The sequence below is a fragment of the Barbus barbus genome, assembly GCF_936440315.1.
Source record: "Barbus barbus genome assembly, chromosome: 45".
NCBI classification, from domain to species: domain Eukaryota; kingdom Metazoa; phylum Chordata; class Actinopteri; order Cypriniformes; family Cyprinidae; genus Barbus; species Barbus barbus.
The window spans coordinates 8,510,758-8,533,098 of record NC_136723.1 but is presented as its reverse complement, the minus strand read 5'-3'; the positions used below and the strand labels follow the sequence as shown (position 1 = coordinate 8,533,098).

The 22,341-nt window shown below is 37.5% G+C and overlaps 1 protein-coding gene across 3 annotated transcripts in view; it reads right to left on the bottom strand.

Annotated features, from left to right (window-relative positions):
• LOC306864029 (UV radiation resistance-associated gene protein-like) overlaps positions 1–22,341 on the bottom strand; it is a 108,350-nt gene that overhangs the window by 4,242 nt on the left and 81,767 nt on the right. For all 3 annotated transcript variants that reach the window (XM_079407705.1, XM_079407704.1, XM_079407703.1), the window contains one exon: positions 4,107–4,198. In XM_079407705.1, the coding sequence (XP_079263831.1) occupies positions 4,107–4,198 (92 nt within the window). The remainder of the gene's footprint in view (positions 1–4,106; positions 4,199–22,341) is intronic.

Genomic DNA, 22,341 nt, shown 5'->3' with positions numbered 1-22,341 from the left:
GTATTCCTGTTCTGGATATGCACCAATAATAATACTTCAAAGCCTCACTGTTTACGTCCCACTGACAACCTTCATAAAAATGTACAATGATAGGAATGATCACACATATGGGACTGTTTTCAGCACTTAAGGGTAAGTGGCAAATAAAGTCATTGGAACCAAGGTTCTGTAATCGGAATGTTTTTTTTTTGGCGGAATGACTACATCAATAATAAAGAACATCGGAATTTTGGAGGAACATTCCACCAGATGTGAGTACAAACATCTATCAGTATGTTATCCACAGAGACAGCTTCATCCCACTGTGCAAATCCATCCGGACAGTTCCAAGAGTTCCTCGCTCTGATTCAATACATATAAAAAAAATATTTCAGCGTGTACTTTGAATATAATTTATGCTACATTTGGGACACCTGTGTTTCTCTGTGTTTACAAGTTTTTAAGAAACCAACCAAGAATGGCTTACTTATAGTAGTCTTTGTACATTAAACTGGCATAAGAGACAGTACTTCAACATCGAAAGGACCTTTATTTCTAAGTGTACCCAGGATTACGGGATTACTATATGGGTGGACATCTAAAAACATTGTTTGTTATTAATCAGGCCTTCCTTCAAGCTATTTGACAGCCATTTATATACTGGATTAGAAAAAGCTTGTTGTGAAGATGTATAATAAAATAGTTGCCTGATGAATCATGTTTCCAAAGAGATGGAAAAGAATCCACCTGAATCTTTCCAAATATGGTGCCAAGTTACAGAATTTACTGTAGATAGGTGGAGCTTGGGAACTTGTGCCAGAGCTATAGGCTAAATTTGGTGGGCGGGTTTAGATTTAAACAAAACCAATGAAAAAACAAGAAATGGTGAAATAATAGATATAAAGATGAATATTTATGGTTTGTTAGTGTTGCGCTGTCACCAGGGTTCCAAGGGATTCTTTAGAACTTCCAACCCCTCCCTAGAGTTTCCATCCTGGGGTGTTGAGTCTCATCAGTCCCTTAACTTCCACGTCATCACCCGCTCTCAAGAGCTCCACAGTGGGGCTGCAGGACCTCTAAAATGCTGCCAGAGTCCTGTGCCATAAATAAGAGAATGTTTCGGTTTGAACTCGGCAGGACACATCATTAACACAGCGGCACCATGTCTTGCACCCCCTGTCTGCGTTTCACTATCTTCACTCTCTGTTTCTTCTTAGACTCCATCCACTGCTCTAAACTGTGACTTTTTCTCTCATCATTTTGCTCTTCTTCCACATTTTGCGTCTCAGACTGTTCCTGCTCCAACTGGACTGACGTGCAGAGGAAACCGCCAGAATGCATGAGAGCGATAATGGCTCCAGATGAAGGCAGCGAAGAATGAATTTAACTGCCAATCAGTGTTTGAATGGGAAAAAGCAACAGGATGGTGAAAGGCTCAGAGATGTGAGATAAGCAGAGTGAGTTTGTTCGACAAGACTCTGCCTTGTTAACATTTTAATCACAACACCCACTGAAAGCTTAAGAGATTTGAAACGTCTGCCATTTACAACGTTCTACAGTACATTTTTTTTCTCAAATTCAGTGCACAACACGCCAGCTCCACAGATTCTGCATGGGCTTTGTAACAAACAAAACCAAGATTCCAAGGTGTAAATGAAAGCAAATCAGCATTGTTAATATTAGACATACCGAACTGTACGTCTACCAAAAGTGCATAATTTACTGTTTTCAATTCTCTCTGCTAAATTTTTCTAAACAAGCTCTGGAATTGTAGGACGTTTGAGTAATTGATGCATTTTATTTTATTATGATCATTAACTCAAAATTTGTTTCATGGAGTTTCCCAGTTGGAAAAATTGACTCCAACTTCAAGTGGAGTTTAACTACATTTTTAACAATATGAAGTTGGAAATTCCAACTTTCCGATTTGGGAGGCAGCATTGAGGTCCTAGATAACATCTTATAAGGCGAGTAGGATAAATGATTGAAAACCAGATTTGAAATTTGAACCTTGTTTTTTTTCCTCTCACAATCAAAATAAAAATTCCAAAAATGGTTGGTAGTCTCTGTGATAACCAATAATGATGTAATGGAAATTATGACTTGGCAACTCAATTTGTGTATTCCTGAAACAATTAAAAAAAACTAGGAACCAGGTAGTTTTCCCATGAAAAAAGTTCTTTACTTTATCGTCCAGTCAGTAAATCGAGCAGAAACACATGCTGAGTCCAGCGGTCTGAGCCAAAGGTTCTGCTAAACGATCAAACATTAATAACCCCTGTTCAGAAATTTGGTTGTAAGACATGCAAAACTCCTGAACACCCAAAGCAGATGGTGAAACTGTGTGTTCAGACCCTGTCAAGATCAAACTATTTCATTAAGCCGGTCTCGAAAACTCTACCATCTCCCTTTCCTATATAAACGTCTGTTGGGATTAAAGAAGAAGGGCAAAATAAATCTCCATATTTTCTCAACATGTGATCCTCTGAATCTGCAGAATGACAGCACAAGTTCCTATGGTACACCTGTGCAGTGTTCCCACTTCTTCATGTGCTTTCTCTGTTATTCCCGTCCCGTCTTTTCCCCTCTAAGGATCTCCTGCAGCTGCCCTAATGCAGATTTTTATGCGCCGATAATTCACATCGCTGGCCCCTGCCCTGGAAACATTATCTAAACTGAGAGGGGAGAGAGTGTAGGAGAGGAAGTGAATGCAAGAGTAATAAAAGCAGTCTGCAACAAACGGAAAATAAAAGAATCCATTTACTCTATATTTCACATTTCTGGATCCAGAGAGTTGCTTCCTGCGCTGGAGAACGAGTCTAGACCTCCTGTTTGAGTCAACGCTAGCAGATTCCCACTCTGTATAACGTAACTTGACTCTAGGAGGGTCTCAGTGTGCTGTAAGTTATCGTTTATGGCTGTGGGGCTGTATGAGGAAGATGTCGAAAGGAACGTTCTGCAGTTTTGTGTTTGTGTATACGGTCCCTCTCTCCCCAGGGGAGGCGGAAACTGCTCTTTCACGGTTCTAAGTATACCGTCGAGTCAACACGACTGCCCTCCGGGTCCATTTAGCCATGCAGCGCAACCGCCGGTTCGCCGGACTTCCACTTCCTCCTCTACTTCCTGCCACTCTGTACGGTTCAAGAGGTCAAAAGGTCACACTTTCATCTGTTCCATCTTAAGCATTTCCACAATCCATTAAACATTACTGGGGGGACGCTGAAGAGTTTTACTTACCCTGGCCTCCTTCCTTTCAAAACACAGATTATTAAATTAACATTCAAATAGATGGCTTGCCTATCGCTGATCCAAGAAAGAGCTGGAGAGATCAAAAGCAGGCTTTCTTTAACAGTATGTTTTTGACTGCCATGGCATACAACTGGGAATTTTTTACCATCACTGAAAATGCAAAATTAGTTGCTTTCAAAAGTTGGTTAGAATAATACAGTGCTTTATCATAGCACACATCAGATGACACCAGATTTAGAAAGTGACTGTTTATAAATCTGTTAGTCTCTAAAATAATGCTACGATTTAACAGAATATAACCGTACTGTAAATATAATTATAACATTTTTACATTTTCTGAAAATAAATGTGAATATAATAAATATTTTTCATTTTTAGGAAAATATGACCATACAAATGCTAAGAAAATATGAAATTTAAAAATAAAGAACATTTTATTAAAACATCAGTACAAACATGAAACGAAAATATGAAAATTAAATATGAAAACATTATGGCTTTCTGCATTTGCTGTGGAAAACTATAAAAAGGAAATATAAAATAAACATAATTATAAAAAGTGACAATGCATATAGATATTGTAATATCTGTACATTTTCTGAGGAAAAGGGATCTTTATATATGAAAAAGAACTGAAAATAAATACAAATTATATCAAGGATTCTGTATAAAAAAATAATTTTAAAAAATTCATCCTATATTCATTCTGGTTTTTAGATATGGCTCGGGTCCCTCATTCAGTGCAAGTCTTTGGGATTTTTTTTCTACCCGTTTTCCCGTTTTATCATCCACCACATAAAACAATAATTCTGATCACAATTTGAGGCACCACTCATGTCTATACCTTAGCAAACACCGATAATAATGTTAAATCTCACCATCGTACAAGTAGCCCATGCTCTAGGAAGTTCTTCAGGTTGGGTAAAGTCTGACGTAGATCTGGGGTGGAGAGCCCATGCTGGTACCTCAACTGTAGAAAGAAAAACACAGAGCAAATGTATTTGTTACAAACATCACCTGTCTGAACGACGAGTTCATTATATGACATCACCTGGGCATCATGCCATCAGTTAGTGCAGAAGGTTAATTAATTACCCCACAGGTGAGCGCACACGCACGCACGCACGCACGCACACACACACACACACACACACACACACAACAGGTTTTCCATCTGCAGATGTTTAAGTTATTTAGTCTGCTTGCTGCAGAACCACTGTCAGGAGACATTTACCAGCTCATGGTTCCCTTAAGTTTCAAATTAATATTTAATAAAGATAGGAACATGTAAAAAACTGGATTTTTAAAGAGTGAAAGCAGTCCTGCCCAGGCTACCCAGAACCAGAGACATGTCATGACATAATGATGGACAAGGAAAGTGATCAACTAAAATAATATAAAATAAGAATTTATAATATAATATAATGCAATGTAATATAATGATGATTTCAGATTCCAGTCTAACTGGCAGTTGTTTTATGGTCTGGTTACATGATACTAAGGTAGACCAGATAGATGCACATAAAAGATGGAGTTATCCTCACATGACAATCTCAAACATTTATAGCCTCATAAACCCCTAGCTTGAGAAAAAAAGAAGAAAAAAAAAGTCTATGCCATACCACAACACCTATTTCTACTGCTTTAGACTCTTTTATAGGGGAAAACAGGGGGGGGGGGGGGGCTTCAGAAGAGACACATTGACAGAATGGGAAAACGAGTAAGACAAGGGGAGGTTGTGTCAAAGAAAATATGAGACTGATCTACATGATCGAAGACCCAACAAGCTCAAACATTTTATTTCCCCCTCTTGTACAATTGTTCAGTCTAATACATTGGCCATCAATGCTCTCTGACGTGTTAGCACCAACACACATCTACAGTGATACAGCATGTGTGTATGCACAGATGGAGATGGGATGTGGGAGGGGAAAAAGACAAAGATAAGAAAAAGGAAGTGTGAGAGAAATGGCACACATCTGGAATGAATGAAAAACGGGAGGGAAAAAAACACACAACTCTTCCCAAAAAGCAAGATTTTCTCTTGCTCTCCTCAAGAAACAATTTCTTTCTGAGCCATGCCAATGACAAAAGTGTCTTCAGTTTACAATCAGAATGAGAATCACACAAAGTAACAGTATTCTGAGAAAAACTCAGCGCCCCCTTTAGGCTTGGAGGTGAAATTAACAATAACAGTGTATTTATTTTCAAAGAAAAGCAAGTGCATCAGATCTTAAGGGGAACTAATGTATCAAGGACACTCCCTGACACACATCTGGTTTATCTGGCTGTACGGCAGCACTCTCCACATGTCTTCATAAAACCTGATCAATCATAATAACACCATAGTGACAGATGATCCACGTGCAATTTCAATTATAACTGATACTGCTGCCACGATGCCACTCCTACAGGATAAGAATTCAATAGGAATATGAGGGGAGAGAGAAAATGACAGACGGAAATACTCTGGAAAATGGAGGAGGTGATAACTAATGATAAAATGGAGCAAAAGCCATTTCCTTTAGGTGGTTCTCTAGTGCTCTGCAACAAAACCCCCCCAAAAATTCAGTTTATTTTACAATACTGTGGGCACAGATTCTTCAGCACACCTGTAAAACCAAAAAAACTGGGTGCTGCTAATAGAGATAAGAACAAATAAAACAAATATTAACTTCTTGGATCCAACCCACTAAACCAAGAGAAAAGGGAGTAAAGTGTCTGTTCACTTTACTGGGAAAAAAATAAAATATATAAATTAAAAAATCCTGTGTGTAATTTAAATACATTTTATTTTATAGAGATTTTATTCTTAAATGTTTTTAAAATATTTAAATTATTATTTTTTTCTTTTAGAAATAGAGACTTTTACATCTCATTTACATATCGACCAACGCAATAAAAAAAGTGCAGCGCAAATTAGTGTAGTCGCAAATAAGCACAGCCGATGCTCATCAGGTGCGGGTGATCTACTAAAGACATAGGCGCAAAATAGTTTAAGACATGCTTTTTTTGGTTGTTAAATAATGGTGCAAAGACCAGTAATTTAACGAGCGCAAATGTTAGTAAATCGTGTTGCGTGATTCATTTTAATACTCTCCTCCCAAAAATTTTGTATCTGAAACTCCTACAAATGCATATTCAATAAGGGCAGGCACAAAAATGTGTCCACGCCTTTTCACCGCACTCCTTTAGTAAATCCTGACAGTATTATTTTAACGCCAAAAGACGGTTTGCGCTGGTGCAAGCTGTTAGTAAATCTGGCCCTTATATTTTCCCTCATAAAATTCTTAGGTTAACAGTAAAAATCTCTAAACTAAATTTAATTTAAAAACTAAATTCTACAAGTAATTAGTACTACAAGTTATTATTATTATTTTTTTTACTAAGGATCACATTGAAGTGTTTACATCACAATGTAAAAATAGGGGAAATGTACAATTAAATATAAAATATCAAAAGATACATATCTGGTATTAATCAATATGATACAAAAAAAATCTAAAATGATCTGATATGGTACCAACACAATGTTTATATATTGTAGGGTTAGTTTGCAGTATAACATCACTTCGATACCCAAGTCTTTGTATTCACGGTGCTATTTCTGTTTGCCTCCCTAGAGCAGTTTGACATCACTGTGAGTATGTGTAGTTTCTTTTCAACAAAGGACCCCTGGGATCTACCTTTTGTTTCTTTATAAAGGGCACTGCTCCAAATTTCCACTGGTGATGACATGGTCAATTCCACACAAAACTAACAGCCTTATTCATTCATTCATGGATAAAAGTACACCTCTGGCTTTGACCAGATGACCATGTGCTGGGATCCGTATGTGGACCAAAAGGAAAAAGGACTTTGGAAGTATGTGCCAACAGCAACAGCATTCCATATTAGAATCAGAACGGGGTGTACCACTTATGCCTGGACGAGTGCCTAAAACCATATTTGTTCAATGTTCCTCTGACAAAGATACTGATTAGATTAAAACCAAAAGTCAGTGAGAGTTTCCAGAAAAGTGAAAATGAAAATGAAGTAGGACGGACATGGTTGAACAGCCAAAAACACAATCCAATCCGACCCCCTCGTAAAGCGGTGACTCGGAGTGAATGTTTTTATGATCCGTCTCTAATGCAGGGAAACGTGGCTTTTACTTTGTGGTGAAGATGACGATCATTATCAGTTTGTCTGATGAGCTTCCCCCGATGAGGAGTCTATCGGTCTGTTCCAAAACCTGAAAAATCCTAGCTTTGCAGGCAGAAGATACTGTATTTGGGACAAATTTTAATACAGCTAGTATTTCCAGATAAATAGCGTTTCCAGAACACAATGCACAAGCTCTGAAAAGCTGAATGGAAATATTTACTCTAAATTAAAAAAAAGCTAAAGAAATTTTGTGTAATTATAAAATGTATTATTCTCCTCAATATTTGTGAGTCCTATGTGATTTTATGCTTATTAGCTTATCACACCGCACAGCAACATGCTAATATAAAACTCTACTGAACCAGTTGTGTTGAGTCTTCAATGCAAAGCTTTATTTGTGTGGCTTAAGCATTCCGGTTATAATGCTCCTTTAGGAGGCAGCAAATGTGCACTACAGAGCTATTGTAAATAGTTTTTAATCGCAATTTTTATCAGTACTTTTCAAAACGGAATTAAATTTATACTACTGTTCAAAAGTTTGGGGTCAAGATTTATTCTTGCATTAAATTGATCAAAAAAGTCATAGTAATGATTTCAAATAAATGCTGTTCTTGTGAACTTTCGATTCATTAAAGAATCTTGCCAAAAAAAAAAAATGCATCACTGCTTCTACAAAAAAAAAACAAAGCAGCCCAACTGTTTTCAACTTTGATAATAATTGAGCACCAAATCATCACATTAGAAGGATCATGTCTGGAGATATGGCTGCTAAAAATTCAGCTTTGCCATCACAGGAATAAATTACACTATTATTGTAAATTATTAAAAAAAAATTCACAATATCACTGTTTTTGATCCAATAACTGAAAGCTTGGTGAGAATAAACAAGTTCCATCAAGAACATTTAAAAAAATATTGCCGACCACAAAACTTTGAATTGTAGGGTATATTTATTTCATAATCAATATTTCTTTCACTTCATCTGCCATCTTGGAGTGTGTTGCAATGCAGCATTGAATCAATTTTTCTGCAAAAGATATGTGTGGTGCTGCTTTAGTATTCAGCTAAAAGAAAATAACATAATTAGCTCGCCTGCACTTTGACTGTCTTTGCATTGGGAACGGGCCCATGATGCCTTAACATACTGTCTCCGTAGGCAGCACACTAGTTTTGGAACAGAGCATTTGTGTGTGTGTTTGTTCAAGGATTGTAATTCTTCCAAAACTGAGAACTGAAATGCAGCCAAGGGAGCTGATCTGAAACCCGATAGGAAGCTCAAGGAAGAGCGGAATGATGACATCATTGGATCGAAAGGGGCACAATCACAATTGTTTCGACTGTAGAGTTGCGTCAGTCTGTGTGTTCTAGAGTGCCATTGTGAGTGCCTCCTCCATCTGCACGCCAACCCTTCTCATATCACATAAACAACAAAATCCCTTTTATTCACGCATATATGAGCACATAAACGGACAAAAGGCAAGATATGTCTTACACCGTAAAACCTCAAGTAGCATGTCAATAATTCAACTAGTAGTCATTAATAATCGCCCACCCACTCCCTGGGGCAGGCTGCCCCTACAAAGCAATGCATTATGGGAAGAAATCTGCTCCTGCAATCTTGCAAGTCAAAGGCATTTGGCATGCACATTTGATTTCATTACTGCCTTTGTTCATCCTTACAATTTTTGCTACATGTGTTTAAGAGTCGAGCACATCTGGCCCGTGAGCCCCTCGCTGGCGTGCTGCGTGACGAAGGTATGCGTGCTCCTCTTTCCCCTGTGTGCTTTGCATTATGCCGTAGCTCGAGTCGCAGCGTTTGTGAATTGCTTTTGGCAAAGAGTGCTGGGATAGATTATAGTATAAACCTGGACAAAGTCTTTAAGCAAACAACTACCCTTTCTCCCTCCCCGAGCTCAAGGACAAACAAATAAATATCCAGCCCACTGAAAAAGCACCATCGGCGAAGACAGTAGCATCTTGGGGAACTTGGAAGCGCGAGGATCGGCACGTCGGTCTTAATTAAAAGCCACAGCCTGACCTGCTGACAAGTTGAAGCAACAAACAGAGCAGCGGGTGGCATGGGGTTCTCGCAAACGGAGATTTGGAAATGTGAGAAAGAAGAGAGAGACCAACAAGACAGTATATTCAGTTTCTTTTTCGCGCCGCAGACAGCTCTAAATCAAAGCGGGTGTTGACAGATGCAGAGAACAGAGAATTGTGGGTGAATAATGTGTTGTTGGTGTAACGACGGAGGTATCTGCTGTGATTTAAAACCTTGGTGAGGATTTCAATACAACATTATAGCAGTGCAGGGTTATGTGAAAGTAAGTGAAAGCTACTGAGCTGACTTTTGGAAAGTGAATGGTATACAGGCCGTTCTTCTAGTTTCTTTAGAGGTTCTTTTGGTTGTTGTTTGCTCTTCTGCTGGTTCTTGATGGTGGTATTGGACAAGAAAGTTGCGGATGCATGCTGTGTACGAATGAAAGTGATATAGGAACTCTCATCTGCGGTGTCTCCATCTTGACCCAGGTGCTCCAGACTCCTACCACACATTCTCCAGACTTGACTTGAAGCAAGGTTCTTGAATTTCTTCTATGGATGAGAACAGCCACATAAATGAAATGTCCAGATTGGTTGTGGATAAAAGACAGGTGGTTTTCCAACTACAGGTTTGAAAAGGTGCATGGGATACCACAGCAAACAAATGGTTCTTGGTGTCCCAGAAACACGAGAAGCTCTGGAATGAGTTAGGTCATGACTTCAACATTTCTAACATACTGGTCAAACTTAATAGCATGCAAATGTGGCGCTATAGAATTTTTATATGGTAGAAAGTTACATTTTCCAAGTTTGACATTTTCTGTCAAAATTTTACATTAACTTAAAACTGATGAACTACAAAACTTGAATTGCTGGAGACATTCTTAATTCAACAAGCAAAACGAAATAATAATAATAAATGCAATAGCAGTGTAAACTATTTTAAGAATTACAGTAATATAAGTAATATAAAATATATATATACTTTTTTATTATATTACAAAATAAAAACAAAATAATACATAAAATATATTATATACAAAACAATATAATATATAAAATAAATCCAAAATAATATTTAAAAATACAAAGTAAATAAAAGGTATTAATATAACATAATATCATTTCAGAAAAAAGAAATTCAAGAATTCTAAAAGTGGACTTTTGCATTCCACTGTGTATAACAGATCCAAAATAACAAAAACATTTAACAGAAAGGAACTTCCACCTGGAATCTCAGCTGTATTTGTGTTCCATCATATGCATTCAAATTTAGAGTTTTCCCCTTTTCTTCCCTGTCATCCTGTTATTTTTTCCCCACTTCTGCCATGGCCAATTTACTTGCATACTAACAGCTTAAAGAGGTTCTCATTTTTTGAGGGAAATTAGAATTGACGCAGGATATGAAAACTGCGTCCCAAATGAAGCCTCATTGTTCCATCAGAAGTCGTGTTGATGAGGGTTTTGTCATCAAAAAAGTTCAATACGAAGGGGCGCCTAGAATCTCTTGACAACACATTGAAGCAGATGCTTGGGAGGGTCAGAAATTTGCAAGGCCATAACTTTTCATCAGCAGAGTATTTTTACATACGTAGATGGCCGAGCAGCAACTCGGGATCCGAACTCTAGAGATTCCTGAGATTCGGACTCATGCAGTGAGCTATTGCAGTAAATTACAATATAAAACCGAATCCTTTATGTATAGATGAGGATATTCCCTTATTGCCCGGTTTCGTAAAAATAGAAATTGGGAATGGTTTTGCTGGTTGGCCGAGATCTTGCCCCCCCAAGGGATGGTAATCAGGGGCCCCGAATGGTCCTCTATTAGTCTGCTTATGAGGGGCCGGCACAGGTGCTATCCTTATGTTCCTCACCCAGGTCAGAGATACAAAGAGGCCAGGACCAAAGTATGGGCGTAGACTCACATAAAGACACGGAAAAAAAAAATCACTCAAAGGCTGTGATGAATGAACAATTTTTGTATGTTCTCAATTAGGTTTTTGCTCATGATCTAACTTCCTGTTCTCATATCATATGCAAGGTATAAAGTCCACTCTTGTTGTTTGAGAAACAAGGTGATGAGAAGTCCATAAAATGGTGGTCTAGCTCTAACCTTGAAGAGAAAGCATTTTTGAAGAGATTTCTCCACAGATTTCTTCCAGGGCCATTGCTAGAAAATTAATAGATGAGGAAGAACATTTTCAACAAGCCTTGGCTCAGACCACTCGGTATTTGCTTATAGCCACTTATACTTATACCAACCATGAATTTTAGGAAGTTTTGAAAGAGATAGGCCTTCATTAGGTTGGCCAAATGCCTGTAAAATTGTGTTTGCTCACAGTTCCAATAGTTCAAATGTGGTACTGGTCTACATGTTGTACTGCTAAGCCTTAATATAACTCATCATTATCTGGGTTACTCTGGATTCTTACTCACTTTGCCAAAGTCATTCTGGCTCCAAGGCCTACCCGGGATCGGGAACATGCTTACGTAAAATGCTACAACACAAAGACACCATATTGTTCAGGTTATTCAGAAGAAAGGTATGCATATTTTAGCTATTGGGGCTATTGTACGCGCCAAGTATGTTCCTAAGTATTTAAAGGTAAATACAACCTGGAGATGTTTGAGGTCTTGGCTCCGGTTAGGGGTGGACAATATGGAAAAAATATCATATGATTTTATTTTTAGAAATATCACGATTCACGATTTTATTCTTTGTCATGTCGGTTTTACTATGTTGGTTTTACAAGTTGTCTGAGCATTACAGCCAAACTAGAAAGACAAAGCCTTTCAAGGTAACAAAAAACAAACAAAAAAAAGACATGGCAGATATTTAGGCCAAAGTGGGCGAAGATAAAAATCTTTGTCATTATTTTATCTTTCTTTTTAAAAAATAAGAACAAAGATACACATTACAAATACACATAATATACAAATAAAACAAACAGTGCTTTATTTTCAGGTACAATAGGTGTATTTAGCAGAGCATTCAATGAAATTGAATGAACAAATATAAAAATAAAACACTAGATAGACTGATTCCTAAAGCAACTGTATTAAAGTTTTTCAGTCAAGAATAGTGAGTGATTTTTCTCTTTGTGTTTTGTTAACGTTAAATGAATAGTTCCCCCAAAAATAAATATTCCGTCATCTGTCTCTCAATTTTGTCAATGTTTTATTTTTATACCATCATTTACTCAAGAGTTGTTTTAAACCTGAATGAGTTTCTTTCTTCTGCTGAACATAAATGCTATTTTGAAGAAGGTGGAAAACCAAACAGTTGCTGGTCCTCAGTGACTTCCATAGGATTTTTCTGTCCTGCTATCAAAGACAATGTGGACCAGCAACTGTTTGGTTACCCTCATTCTTCAAAAAACTTATTTTGTGTTCAGCACAAGAAATTAGAAGAGGTTTGGGACAACATGTGAGTGAGTAAATAATGACAGAAATAAAATTTTAGGGTGAACTATTCATTTAATGACAATCGACAGCATGTTTAGTGTCCTGTCCCTTTAAGACCTGCACGCATCCGTTTCTCTCTCAACTATTTACTTTCATTTTAGAGGTAACCATATGAGTCTGTATGTAAACCTTGTGTGTTTGGACAGTATTAGCGCAAAAGATAAGTTAGTTGAGTAATCAGGAGCTGTTAGACAGACTTTTTAGTGCGCGTGCTTCAGGTGTATGCGCTCAGAAAAAGCGCACGTCAGACCAGTGTGCAAATGAAACATTTAACCAGCAAGGCTTGTATGTAAATAATGTATTTTTGCGATCGCGAATAAGTGCAGTGTCCTGTCAGAGTAACTCTACTGCTGTATGTCGTGTTGTACAGTATATAGAGACGGAGACGCCAGAACTGTATTTGACACAATGTGTGCTGTAGCACGATACTACTTCTTCAAAAGCAGATCGTGGAGACATTTTTATCGTCCACGATCAAAAATCATCATATCGCACACCTCTAGCTCCGGTGGATCAAAGTTCTTGTTTTGAAACACCAAAAGAAACTCAAGGTGCACTCAAAACATTCCTCATTGTGTCCGAAGCCAACATGGAAGTGTAAATATATGCAACAAAACACCCAAGCAATCAGCAAACGTCTAAGCAACAATTCTGAATGGACATTCAGGCTTGGCCACTTTTTTAACAAAGCTTTGGCCTCGCAGTGCAGTTGAAGTCTCCAATACAAAATGAAGCAGGTTTATGTAAACCACAACGACTGCTTGAAAACACATGCTAGGCGCTCTGGCTGCAACGCTAACAAAATTAGCCATGAAAACTCTCAATGGAGTGTGGCCATGAAGATGCCTCTGAGCTATTCTCCATCTAGATATCTCGCCAGTTTGTAAGCCAATAGAAATCTCACATATCAGATTAGCATGTGGATAATATTACCACTGCAAAACGATACATACACAAAAAAAGTATAGAGATGTCACACAATTCAGAAAGAAAATGAGCTGTATACAAAGTAGCTGAAATTAAAAACGTTTTACACAACATTGTGTACATACATAATACAATAGAACATACATATAAAATCTATTATATATGTAAGCATATACATAAATATTTACCGCTATATAAACAGTAAAGTTAAATAAAAGTTGGTCAGTCTACACAATATCCAAGTGTCTTAATTTCATGCTTTAACAAGTGTTGCAATCTTTAAGCCGAGTTTCCTCGACACTGTTAACAGCCATTGAAAAGGTCGGCAAATATGAGAACAGAACATTTTAACAAGGACTTAATATTGGATTTAGAGCGATTACACCGAAATATGTTTTCTTAATTGACAAATAAGCTCATGCCAATTCACACTACTACTTTTGAGAGCTGAGGAAAAAAGATACGGTTAGAGGAAGGAGACACAAGCCCTTAATGCCACCTCAGGTTTCACAGTCCTTGACCCTTATATCTCAAGCCCTAAGTAACACTTTCTACCACTTCTTTTCCTCTCTACCAATAATTATTTTCCTTCCTCTGTTCTTCGTTTCTTTCATAAAACACAGGTGTGGTTATATGTACCGCTCGGATTTAGCCAGATGCCAACAAGCTTAATTAAAAACATTTCCAGCTCTTGCATTACTCAACCTTACACTTTGAGTATCATATGGACACGTTACAGAGACAACATATTTACATATTCACGGAAAAGGCTTACTGAGGCGAATGGGAAATTTAATTTGGAGACCACCGGTAACAAGGGCCCGCTGTGTTTCCAGGCCCTCCAGAGACAGACACACACCAATGCTGCTGTATACCAGGACTATAATTAGACAGAAACGCTTCAGATTCAGACGTGTGCATACTTTTCGTTCTTTCATACAATAATACAATAAAGAGTTGTCTGATAAAGGCTGTGCCAGGTGATCTCCTCACATGGGTTTAAGGGTGTAGATGTCTGGAAACTAATGTGCCATTCTTCATGTGATGTCATAGACTGGGCATCTACAACTACAACACAACAGTGTAGAGTCTCAGACACTTATTTACATGTTATACGACTAGTAATGAAGAGTTTGACTGAAAGGGAACTTCTGATTAATATGCTGTGTTTTTTGTTTAGTTTTTTTACCATCAATAGATATTAAATGCGTTCAATTAAATATAGATTAAAAAATGGGCTAATTTTCAACAGCCCAACACAGAAAAATGGAATTATGAAAATATGCAGTCAGTGACACCACATTTAGACAAAAAAAACAAAAAATCAATATTACAAACTATCAATGATGACAAATTAAGACAAAATATTGAAAATACACTGTTAATGAAAAATGTGGCTAAATATTTTTTAAAAATACTGACAACGGAAAGAAAATTAGATCAAATATTGTCAATGAGAACAAATTTGGACAAAATATTGAAAAAATACTTTCAATGGTCACAGATTTAAACAAAATATTTAAAATATACTGCAAATGACGACAGGTAAAAACCCTTTTGAGCTCATATGCCAGAACCAAAATAATAATAAAAAAAAACAGTACTGATAAATTGACACAAATGCTAAAAATCTGTCAACTTCTAGTGGCTAACATTTTATTTTTATGTTTTTGTCTATGACTTTGACAAGATATTTTTCACAAACGATGGAACAATGAAGTTTTTGGCTGGAAGTCTCATCGATTATAATATAATTGGTTATTTTATGGTGTACAAGTGTTGATATCAAAAGACAGGGAGAGAGTGCCTATTGCCGTTGAAAAGATTTTGGTTTTTAATAATTGGCCTTATAACATTATAAGAGAATATCTGAGTGGTGAGTCACTAAATATAAAGGCAAAGCTATAATCTATGTGTTGTAATATTATAGGCACATATGGTGCATATTAATTGCACATGTAGAGTAAATGACTGGAAGTTATAAGGAACATTTTACACAGCCAACATTATGAATTTTGTTCCTTTAAACTTTTAACTTAGGATAATTACAGTATTATGCCAAATTTTGTGTTTTTAGGTTAGGCTTACATTTTGTCAGTTACTCTTTATGAAAACAGCACTTATAAAAAAAAAAAGCTCCAATTAAAATGGTATATTCGCCATTATTTGCTTTTTGCAATAAAGTTTTAAGTTATCTGTTTATCTATCTGCTGAGAATATTATCATTTCACTTCACTCATTGCACTTAAAGGGTTACTCCACCCCAAAATGAAAATTGTCATTAATCACCTACCCCCAAGTCGTTCCAAACCCGTAAAAGCTTTGTTGGTCTTCGGAACACAATTTAAGATATTTTGGGTGAAAACCGGGAGGTTTGTGACTGTCCCTAAATAACACTGTCGAGGCCCAGAAAAGTATGAAAAGCATCGTCAAAATATCATTAAATAATCTGAATTTAATGAAGCAACGAGAACACTTTTTCTGCACAAAAAAAACAAAAACAATTACTTTCAACAACTATTCAACAATTCGTCTTCTCTGCTTCAGCATAGCGCCATTTTGGAGAGTATCCGCTGGACGCAAGTAGCGTACATTGTTCTGTGTCAGCCGGATACGCTGTTTCTGTTCAAATCAAAGCGTAAACAAACGTAGAAGACGTATCCGTGTGGTGCGGCTGACACAGAACAGCGTACGCTGCTTGCGTCCAGCAAATATTCTCCAAAATGGCGCTATGCTGAAGCAGCGGAGACGAATTGTTGAATAAAGTCGTTGTTTTTGTTTTCTTTGAGCAGAAAAAGTGTTGTCGTCACTTCTTTAAATTCAGACTGAACCACTGATGGCAGATGGACTATTCTGATGATGTTTTTCATGCTTTTTTGGGCATTGACAGTGTTATTTATTTGGCAGTCAACGGGACAGTCACAAACCTCCCGGTTTTCATCTAAAATATCTCAAATTGTGTTCCGAAGACAAACTAAGCTTTTACGGGTTTGGAACGACATGAGGGTGATTAACAAGTGATTAATGACAAAATTTTCATTTTGGGGTGCAGTAACCCTTTAAGACACAAGTCCTGAAACTGGTCTGGTCAGGTCTTGAGTTTCTGTTGTGAATGTTTATAAATCCTAATAGAGTGTAAACACTTTTGATGACCTCATAGGGTGCACTGACACCTGTCAGAGCAGTTGCCCTCTGAGGGGTCCCAGAGCCATCACTGGAGTTGTAAACTTGAATGAATGGAGTAACACCAGCCCGTGTTAACCCAAGGTGGGGTAACTCTAAACCAACACTGCACTCTAAGGGGTCAGAGTAACCTGTTAACACTGTAGTGACAAACAAAGACAGCCATTCACCCCATCAAGTGGGGATGGAGGGGCCTACAGCTTGAAGCATTCACAAAGTGTGTACAGAACACATTTCTTAAACGGTCTACAAGACATTTCTTACTATATTACTGTATTTACAGTCTGGTCAAAAAGGGAATTAACAGGACAGCGCCTCTGCCCTTTGCCGGGTTCGACTTTTATAACCCAATATGGAAAGACGGATTAATTCCGGAAACCCACACAGAACGAAAAACACTCGTTTAGGTGTGACAGCCAAATAAAGCCATTAAAACATTTTCATTTCAGCCAAAAAGTCTGGCGCGGTCATAATCAGGCTTTGTAATTTGGAATAGAACTTGTTGAGGGTTTCTTTATTGGGCCTGTTATTTTAGGACAGAGGATTGGCTCCATAAAGGGCACGGAAAAAAAAAAACCGCGGTGAGATGCCCAACCTGCTCCAAGCCGAACACAATCACTGCTTATTGCAATAAACCCTCCATTCTTCCATTCAATTGCGCTCTCCCTTCTTATTCTGCTTTAATTGAGGGACTTTATGACGGAGGATTGCGTAAAAGCCTCTGTCTCAGCAAAGGTCAAAGGTTAGTGCTCAAGCTCTGAATGGTGCACATTCCTGTCCATCTCTCTTGGTGACAACACCTCCTCATTCTTTGGTGTAATAAGAGGTAAAATAAACATTTCTGGTGTCAATGAAGAGGTTCTTGAGTATTATTAACGGGGCTGTAAGGATATACAAGATAAAAAAGGTTAGGATCAATTAATTTGAAGTTGAAATGAAGCCCCGCTGCACTATGGCATAATTTATGGTGGTGTTATGAGCGGTTGCCAAGACAAACAGTTAATATAAGCTAAAAACAATAGACAAAGGATCTATCAAAGCCAAGAGACTCCTGGAAGAGGCCATTCCAAATCCGAGATGAGGGAATTTCTGCAGTAAACACTACAAACCGGAAATTTCAAGGCATTTTACACCAATGATAGTGAGACAGCAAGTTTTATAATTGTAATTGCAGTTCAGGCTAAAGGGTGCTGACAACCTCCTGTTTTGAGATGATGAAAGACCTGTTTTTTTGCTTTTTTGGAGTTTAACATCAGGCTGTGCGTTCCTGATCAGCATTTCTGGCTTGTGGCTCAAAGAGCCATCTCTCAACGCAGGTATGTCAGTCTGTGCCTCCTCACAGACAAAACAAACACAGATACTGTATGAAGCTCCATAAGGCCCTTCGTGATTGTTTTTTCTAATGCTGGATGGTCTTTGGTTATTATATCAGAGACACAAAAAAGCAGTACTGTAAGTGAATCTGGGCCATGGGAGAGTTACAGTTAATTGCACATGAAAAGTATATTATCAAAGCCACTTATTTTGGGGTTGGTGTGTGTAGAGATTGTTCTATGAGTGTGTTTGCTGTACACTGTTCAAATAGGTATAAAAAGAAAAAAAGGTAAATTTTATTAAATTAGATACATGCAAAACGGAAGCATTTTGAGACTTTTGCACCCTGCTGTAGCTGTGTGTGTATATATATATATATATATATATATATATATATATATATATATATATATATATATATATATATATATATATATATATAGATAGAACTATAAGAAATGGGCCATATTTTGCAAGCATTTACGGACTTTCCAGAACTAAGCCAACAGTGAGATAAGCCAACACTGATACCCTGAAGTATCTGAGGCAGGAGATTGTGGTCTGCTTCAGAACAGCCGCAGCACAAAGTCCACATTATGCCTCCCGAAAGAACAACACTGCACCAAGAGCTCCTGTATCACAGCTTGAAAAAAAGAAACTCAAACATGGGAACAAATATCAAACCAAATATTTTTACAAGGAAAAAACAGCAGCCCGTTCAGCATTTCTATGCAACTATTGAATATCCATCCACATATACATACCCAAACAAACCCACAGATGCTAGGAGACTCCAGCAAGCTCCAGTGAGCAATGAAGACTTATCTCTTCCAAAGCCTTTGTGTCAAAAATCTGAGATTTCATAAAAGAAAACACTCCCAGGATTTGTCCAGCTAAAGTAAGGCATAATCTTTGAAGATAAAACAATATATTTTTCTTTTGTGAAACGAAAAGTGCAAAAACAAGAGCCAGTTGTACGTGAACAAAAGCGGGAGCTTTAGATAAGCATCCTCAATTCCCGTTTGTGCAATACCTCAGATGGAGATCACTGCCAAACACCACTATTGTACTTAGCGAAACTAAATAATATATATGTGAAAAATGCGAATATCCAGATTAGGTCTGTTTATAGCATATCAGAGTTCAGGATCTCATGATCTCTTCACAGGCCTCTAAATTGTTGAATTTTGGGGATTTTTTTTAGGACTCTTCCTCTCTCAGTCCAACTCATAATCACTCTTAAAAGATTAGTTAAAAGCTTGTACAGGTTAGCATCAAATAGAAAGTAAATTATACCCGTCTAAGACTCCATGATCTTTCCAATACACAGACTAATCCCTGAGAGACTGAGATAAATGCCAAGCCGATATCAGTTTCCTAATGCTACCGCTTTGACTACATCCTGCTCCCACACAGCAAATGTGGGCATTTTCGTGGGCAGACCTAGAGATGGCAGAGACTAAACACAAAGTTTACACAAACACAAACCCTTCCTAAAAAACAAGAAGAAAGGTACAGGTAGAGAGGAAAAAAGGAGGGAGGATTGAGATTCTGGGCTAAACCTTCCGATCAACTCCACATCCGAAACAGAGTCGGCCACTATTCTCGCCCCTGGCTGCAACTTCAGAGAGCAATTCGAAAGGAGCCCATGCGAATATGGTTAGCAGCGAAAACTAAACCAGAGCCGACTACTATAAAGTCCCAAATTATGAATAACGTTCTGCATTCTTCCGCTTCTGACACCTACTTGTCTAGGCTAAATCCCACTGCGTGTCCTGTTAATGGTGATTTGGTTAATGGCCATTGGTGGAAACATGACTTGGCCAGCAGCTCTGAGCAGGAACAGACTAATGAGGAGAATGTGAAGGAGCCAGTGCATAATGACTACATATTAATTTAACACATTGTAGCTCTCACCACGTTTTTATACCTCTGCTCTATAGGACCATGTCTAAGTGCGTTTTAACCAAGGATGAAGTGATACAGAAATTTTAGCCACTGTCAACAGCCAATAACGCTTTTGTGTTTGCATTATGATTGCTTGCATTATATATTAACTTAAATTATTTAAACTTAAAAGAAAAGATAGAGTAAAAAAAAAAGGAATAACTGTTTGCATTTAATTGGAAGAAATAAGGTGATATGATATATGATACTATTAAAATCAACTTATAAAATAGAAATCTTAAAAAAAATAGAAAGCCTATTTATAATGTATGCACTTATGCAATTTACTCATTTCAGTTTTTTTATTTTTAATAAATTTGCATACAATTAATACATTTTCAATAAATTAATAAAGTTGTTAGAAACCTGTTTTTTGCTGTCATTAAAGTTTATGGAGTGCAAATTGATGTGAAAAAAAGTTTCAATTTAAAGCAGTCTAACATAAGGCAGCAACATAAAATGTGGTGGGAATATATATTTTTGTCAAATATTCCAGTTAAAATATCTAAATATCCTTGGAACAATATATTTTCTGAAGAAGCAACACTGCACGTGATTGAGATATTGTGTTCATAAAAATTTACATTCAAGATTCATTCTTTTTATTTATGTATCTATTTATATGTATTTTTACTGGAGAAAAAAAAATCTTTAACTTTAAAACTGCAGTCACTTTTGTAATATATTGCCTATATGGATGAAAAAATAAATAAAAAAAACCAAGCAATGTACAGAATGCTTGCAAATGTATTAAGCATAGCAGCCCTAAATCTAGAGACTGCAAATGTGAGGACAAGATATCTGGATTAATGGCTGTAGGTGGGAATTGTCCCTCTGGCAGGAAGATGGAGAAGCTTACTCACACAACACTTCAGAAAGTTAAATGAAATAACTGGATAACCAGGATGTTAAGACCTCCTCAGGAGAAAGAATGGAGGGTGTAAGAGTTGAAATCCAAAAAACCCAAAGAGGAAGAACAGGCATAAGGAGGAAGAATAAGTGTAAAGAGATGTGTCTTGAAGAAAACTACTGTTGCTAATAGGCATACAGCGAACCAAAGGAAGTGAAAGCTCAACATCCTGTGCATGCTTTTTATGCATCCCAAAATTTCCAAGTTTTTCAAGACCGTGGGAACCCTGTCTTCAGACCTGAATGACTGAGCATTTGAGCATGCTTTATCACCATTGTACACAAGAAAAAGGCACAAATTAATTGGTGCTAAAGCCAATTAGAGTCTTTGTGCCCAACTCCTATTTGTCTGAAAGAGATGTTTCAACTACTGAGTGACATCTAACACTAATTAGTGGTGATATAGAAGTGTCAGGAGTCATGTGGATTGTGTGTGTCTGCATGGAAGAGAGTCAAATTAAGCCATTCCAGGCTGTTAAACTTCAGTGGTGTTTATTTAACAACCACTTTCACTGGCCAGTTAACTCTTTTTCATCAGCTGTGAAACCATTACAGGGGCCCTGGGAGAAGAGGGAACCGGTAGGCCTCACCCCATCACCAAACACTTCATTCCCTTCGCTAAGATCCACAGCTTTCTGTAAGCTCTTGGGGTGAAGTTCATGACTGATGGTTTTCAAAATCCTTGATAAATATCCATTCCCTTTCCAGGCCCAGTAATACAGGCTGACAGGACGGACGCATGGTGGAGATGATCCTCCTTAATGGAGTGATACTTTATGGGCCCCAAGAGAGTCCGGAAACACATGACAATCGGGGTGAATGTGAACGGAAGGATGAGAGAGAGACAGAGAGGGAATACAAAAGAGAGAAAGGAAAAAAGCAAAATGAAGAATAAATTATGATGGAAGAAGAAAGCTAGATTAAACTGAGCTCTTGTCTGTTTCTTCCAAAGATCTTCTTCAAAGTATAGCAGCTCATCCATTGTGCCCAAATGAGATTGAAAAGCTGCAGATCTGTAGTAATAAAACCCAGATGCTTCAGAAATGGCCAGCACAGGCCTGAAAACTACCAGAACATCAGGCTTTCACTCTTTTTTCCCCTCATCCTCTTCAAATCTCCACCAGATGGAACCAAGCTTTTTCTCGTGTCGGTTTTTCTGGGAGATGGTTTAACTTCATCAAG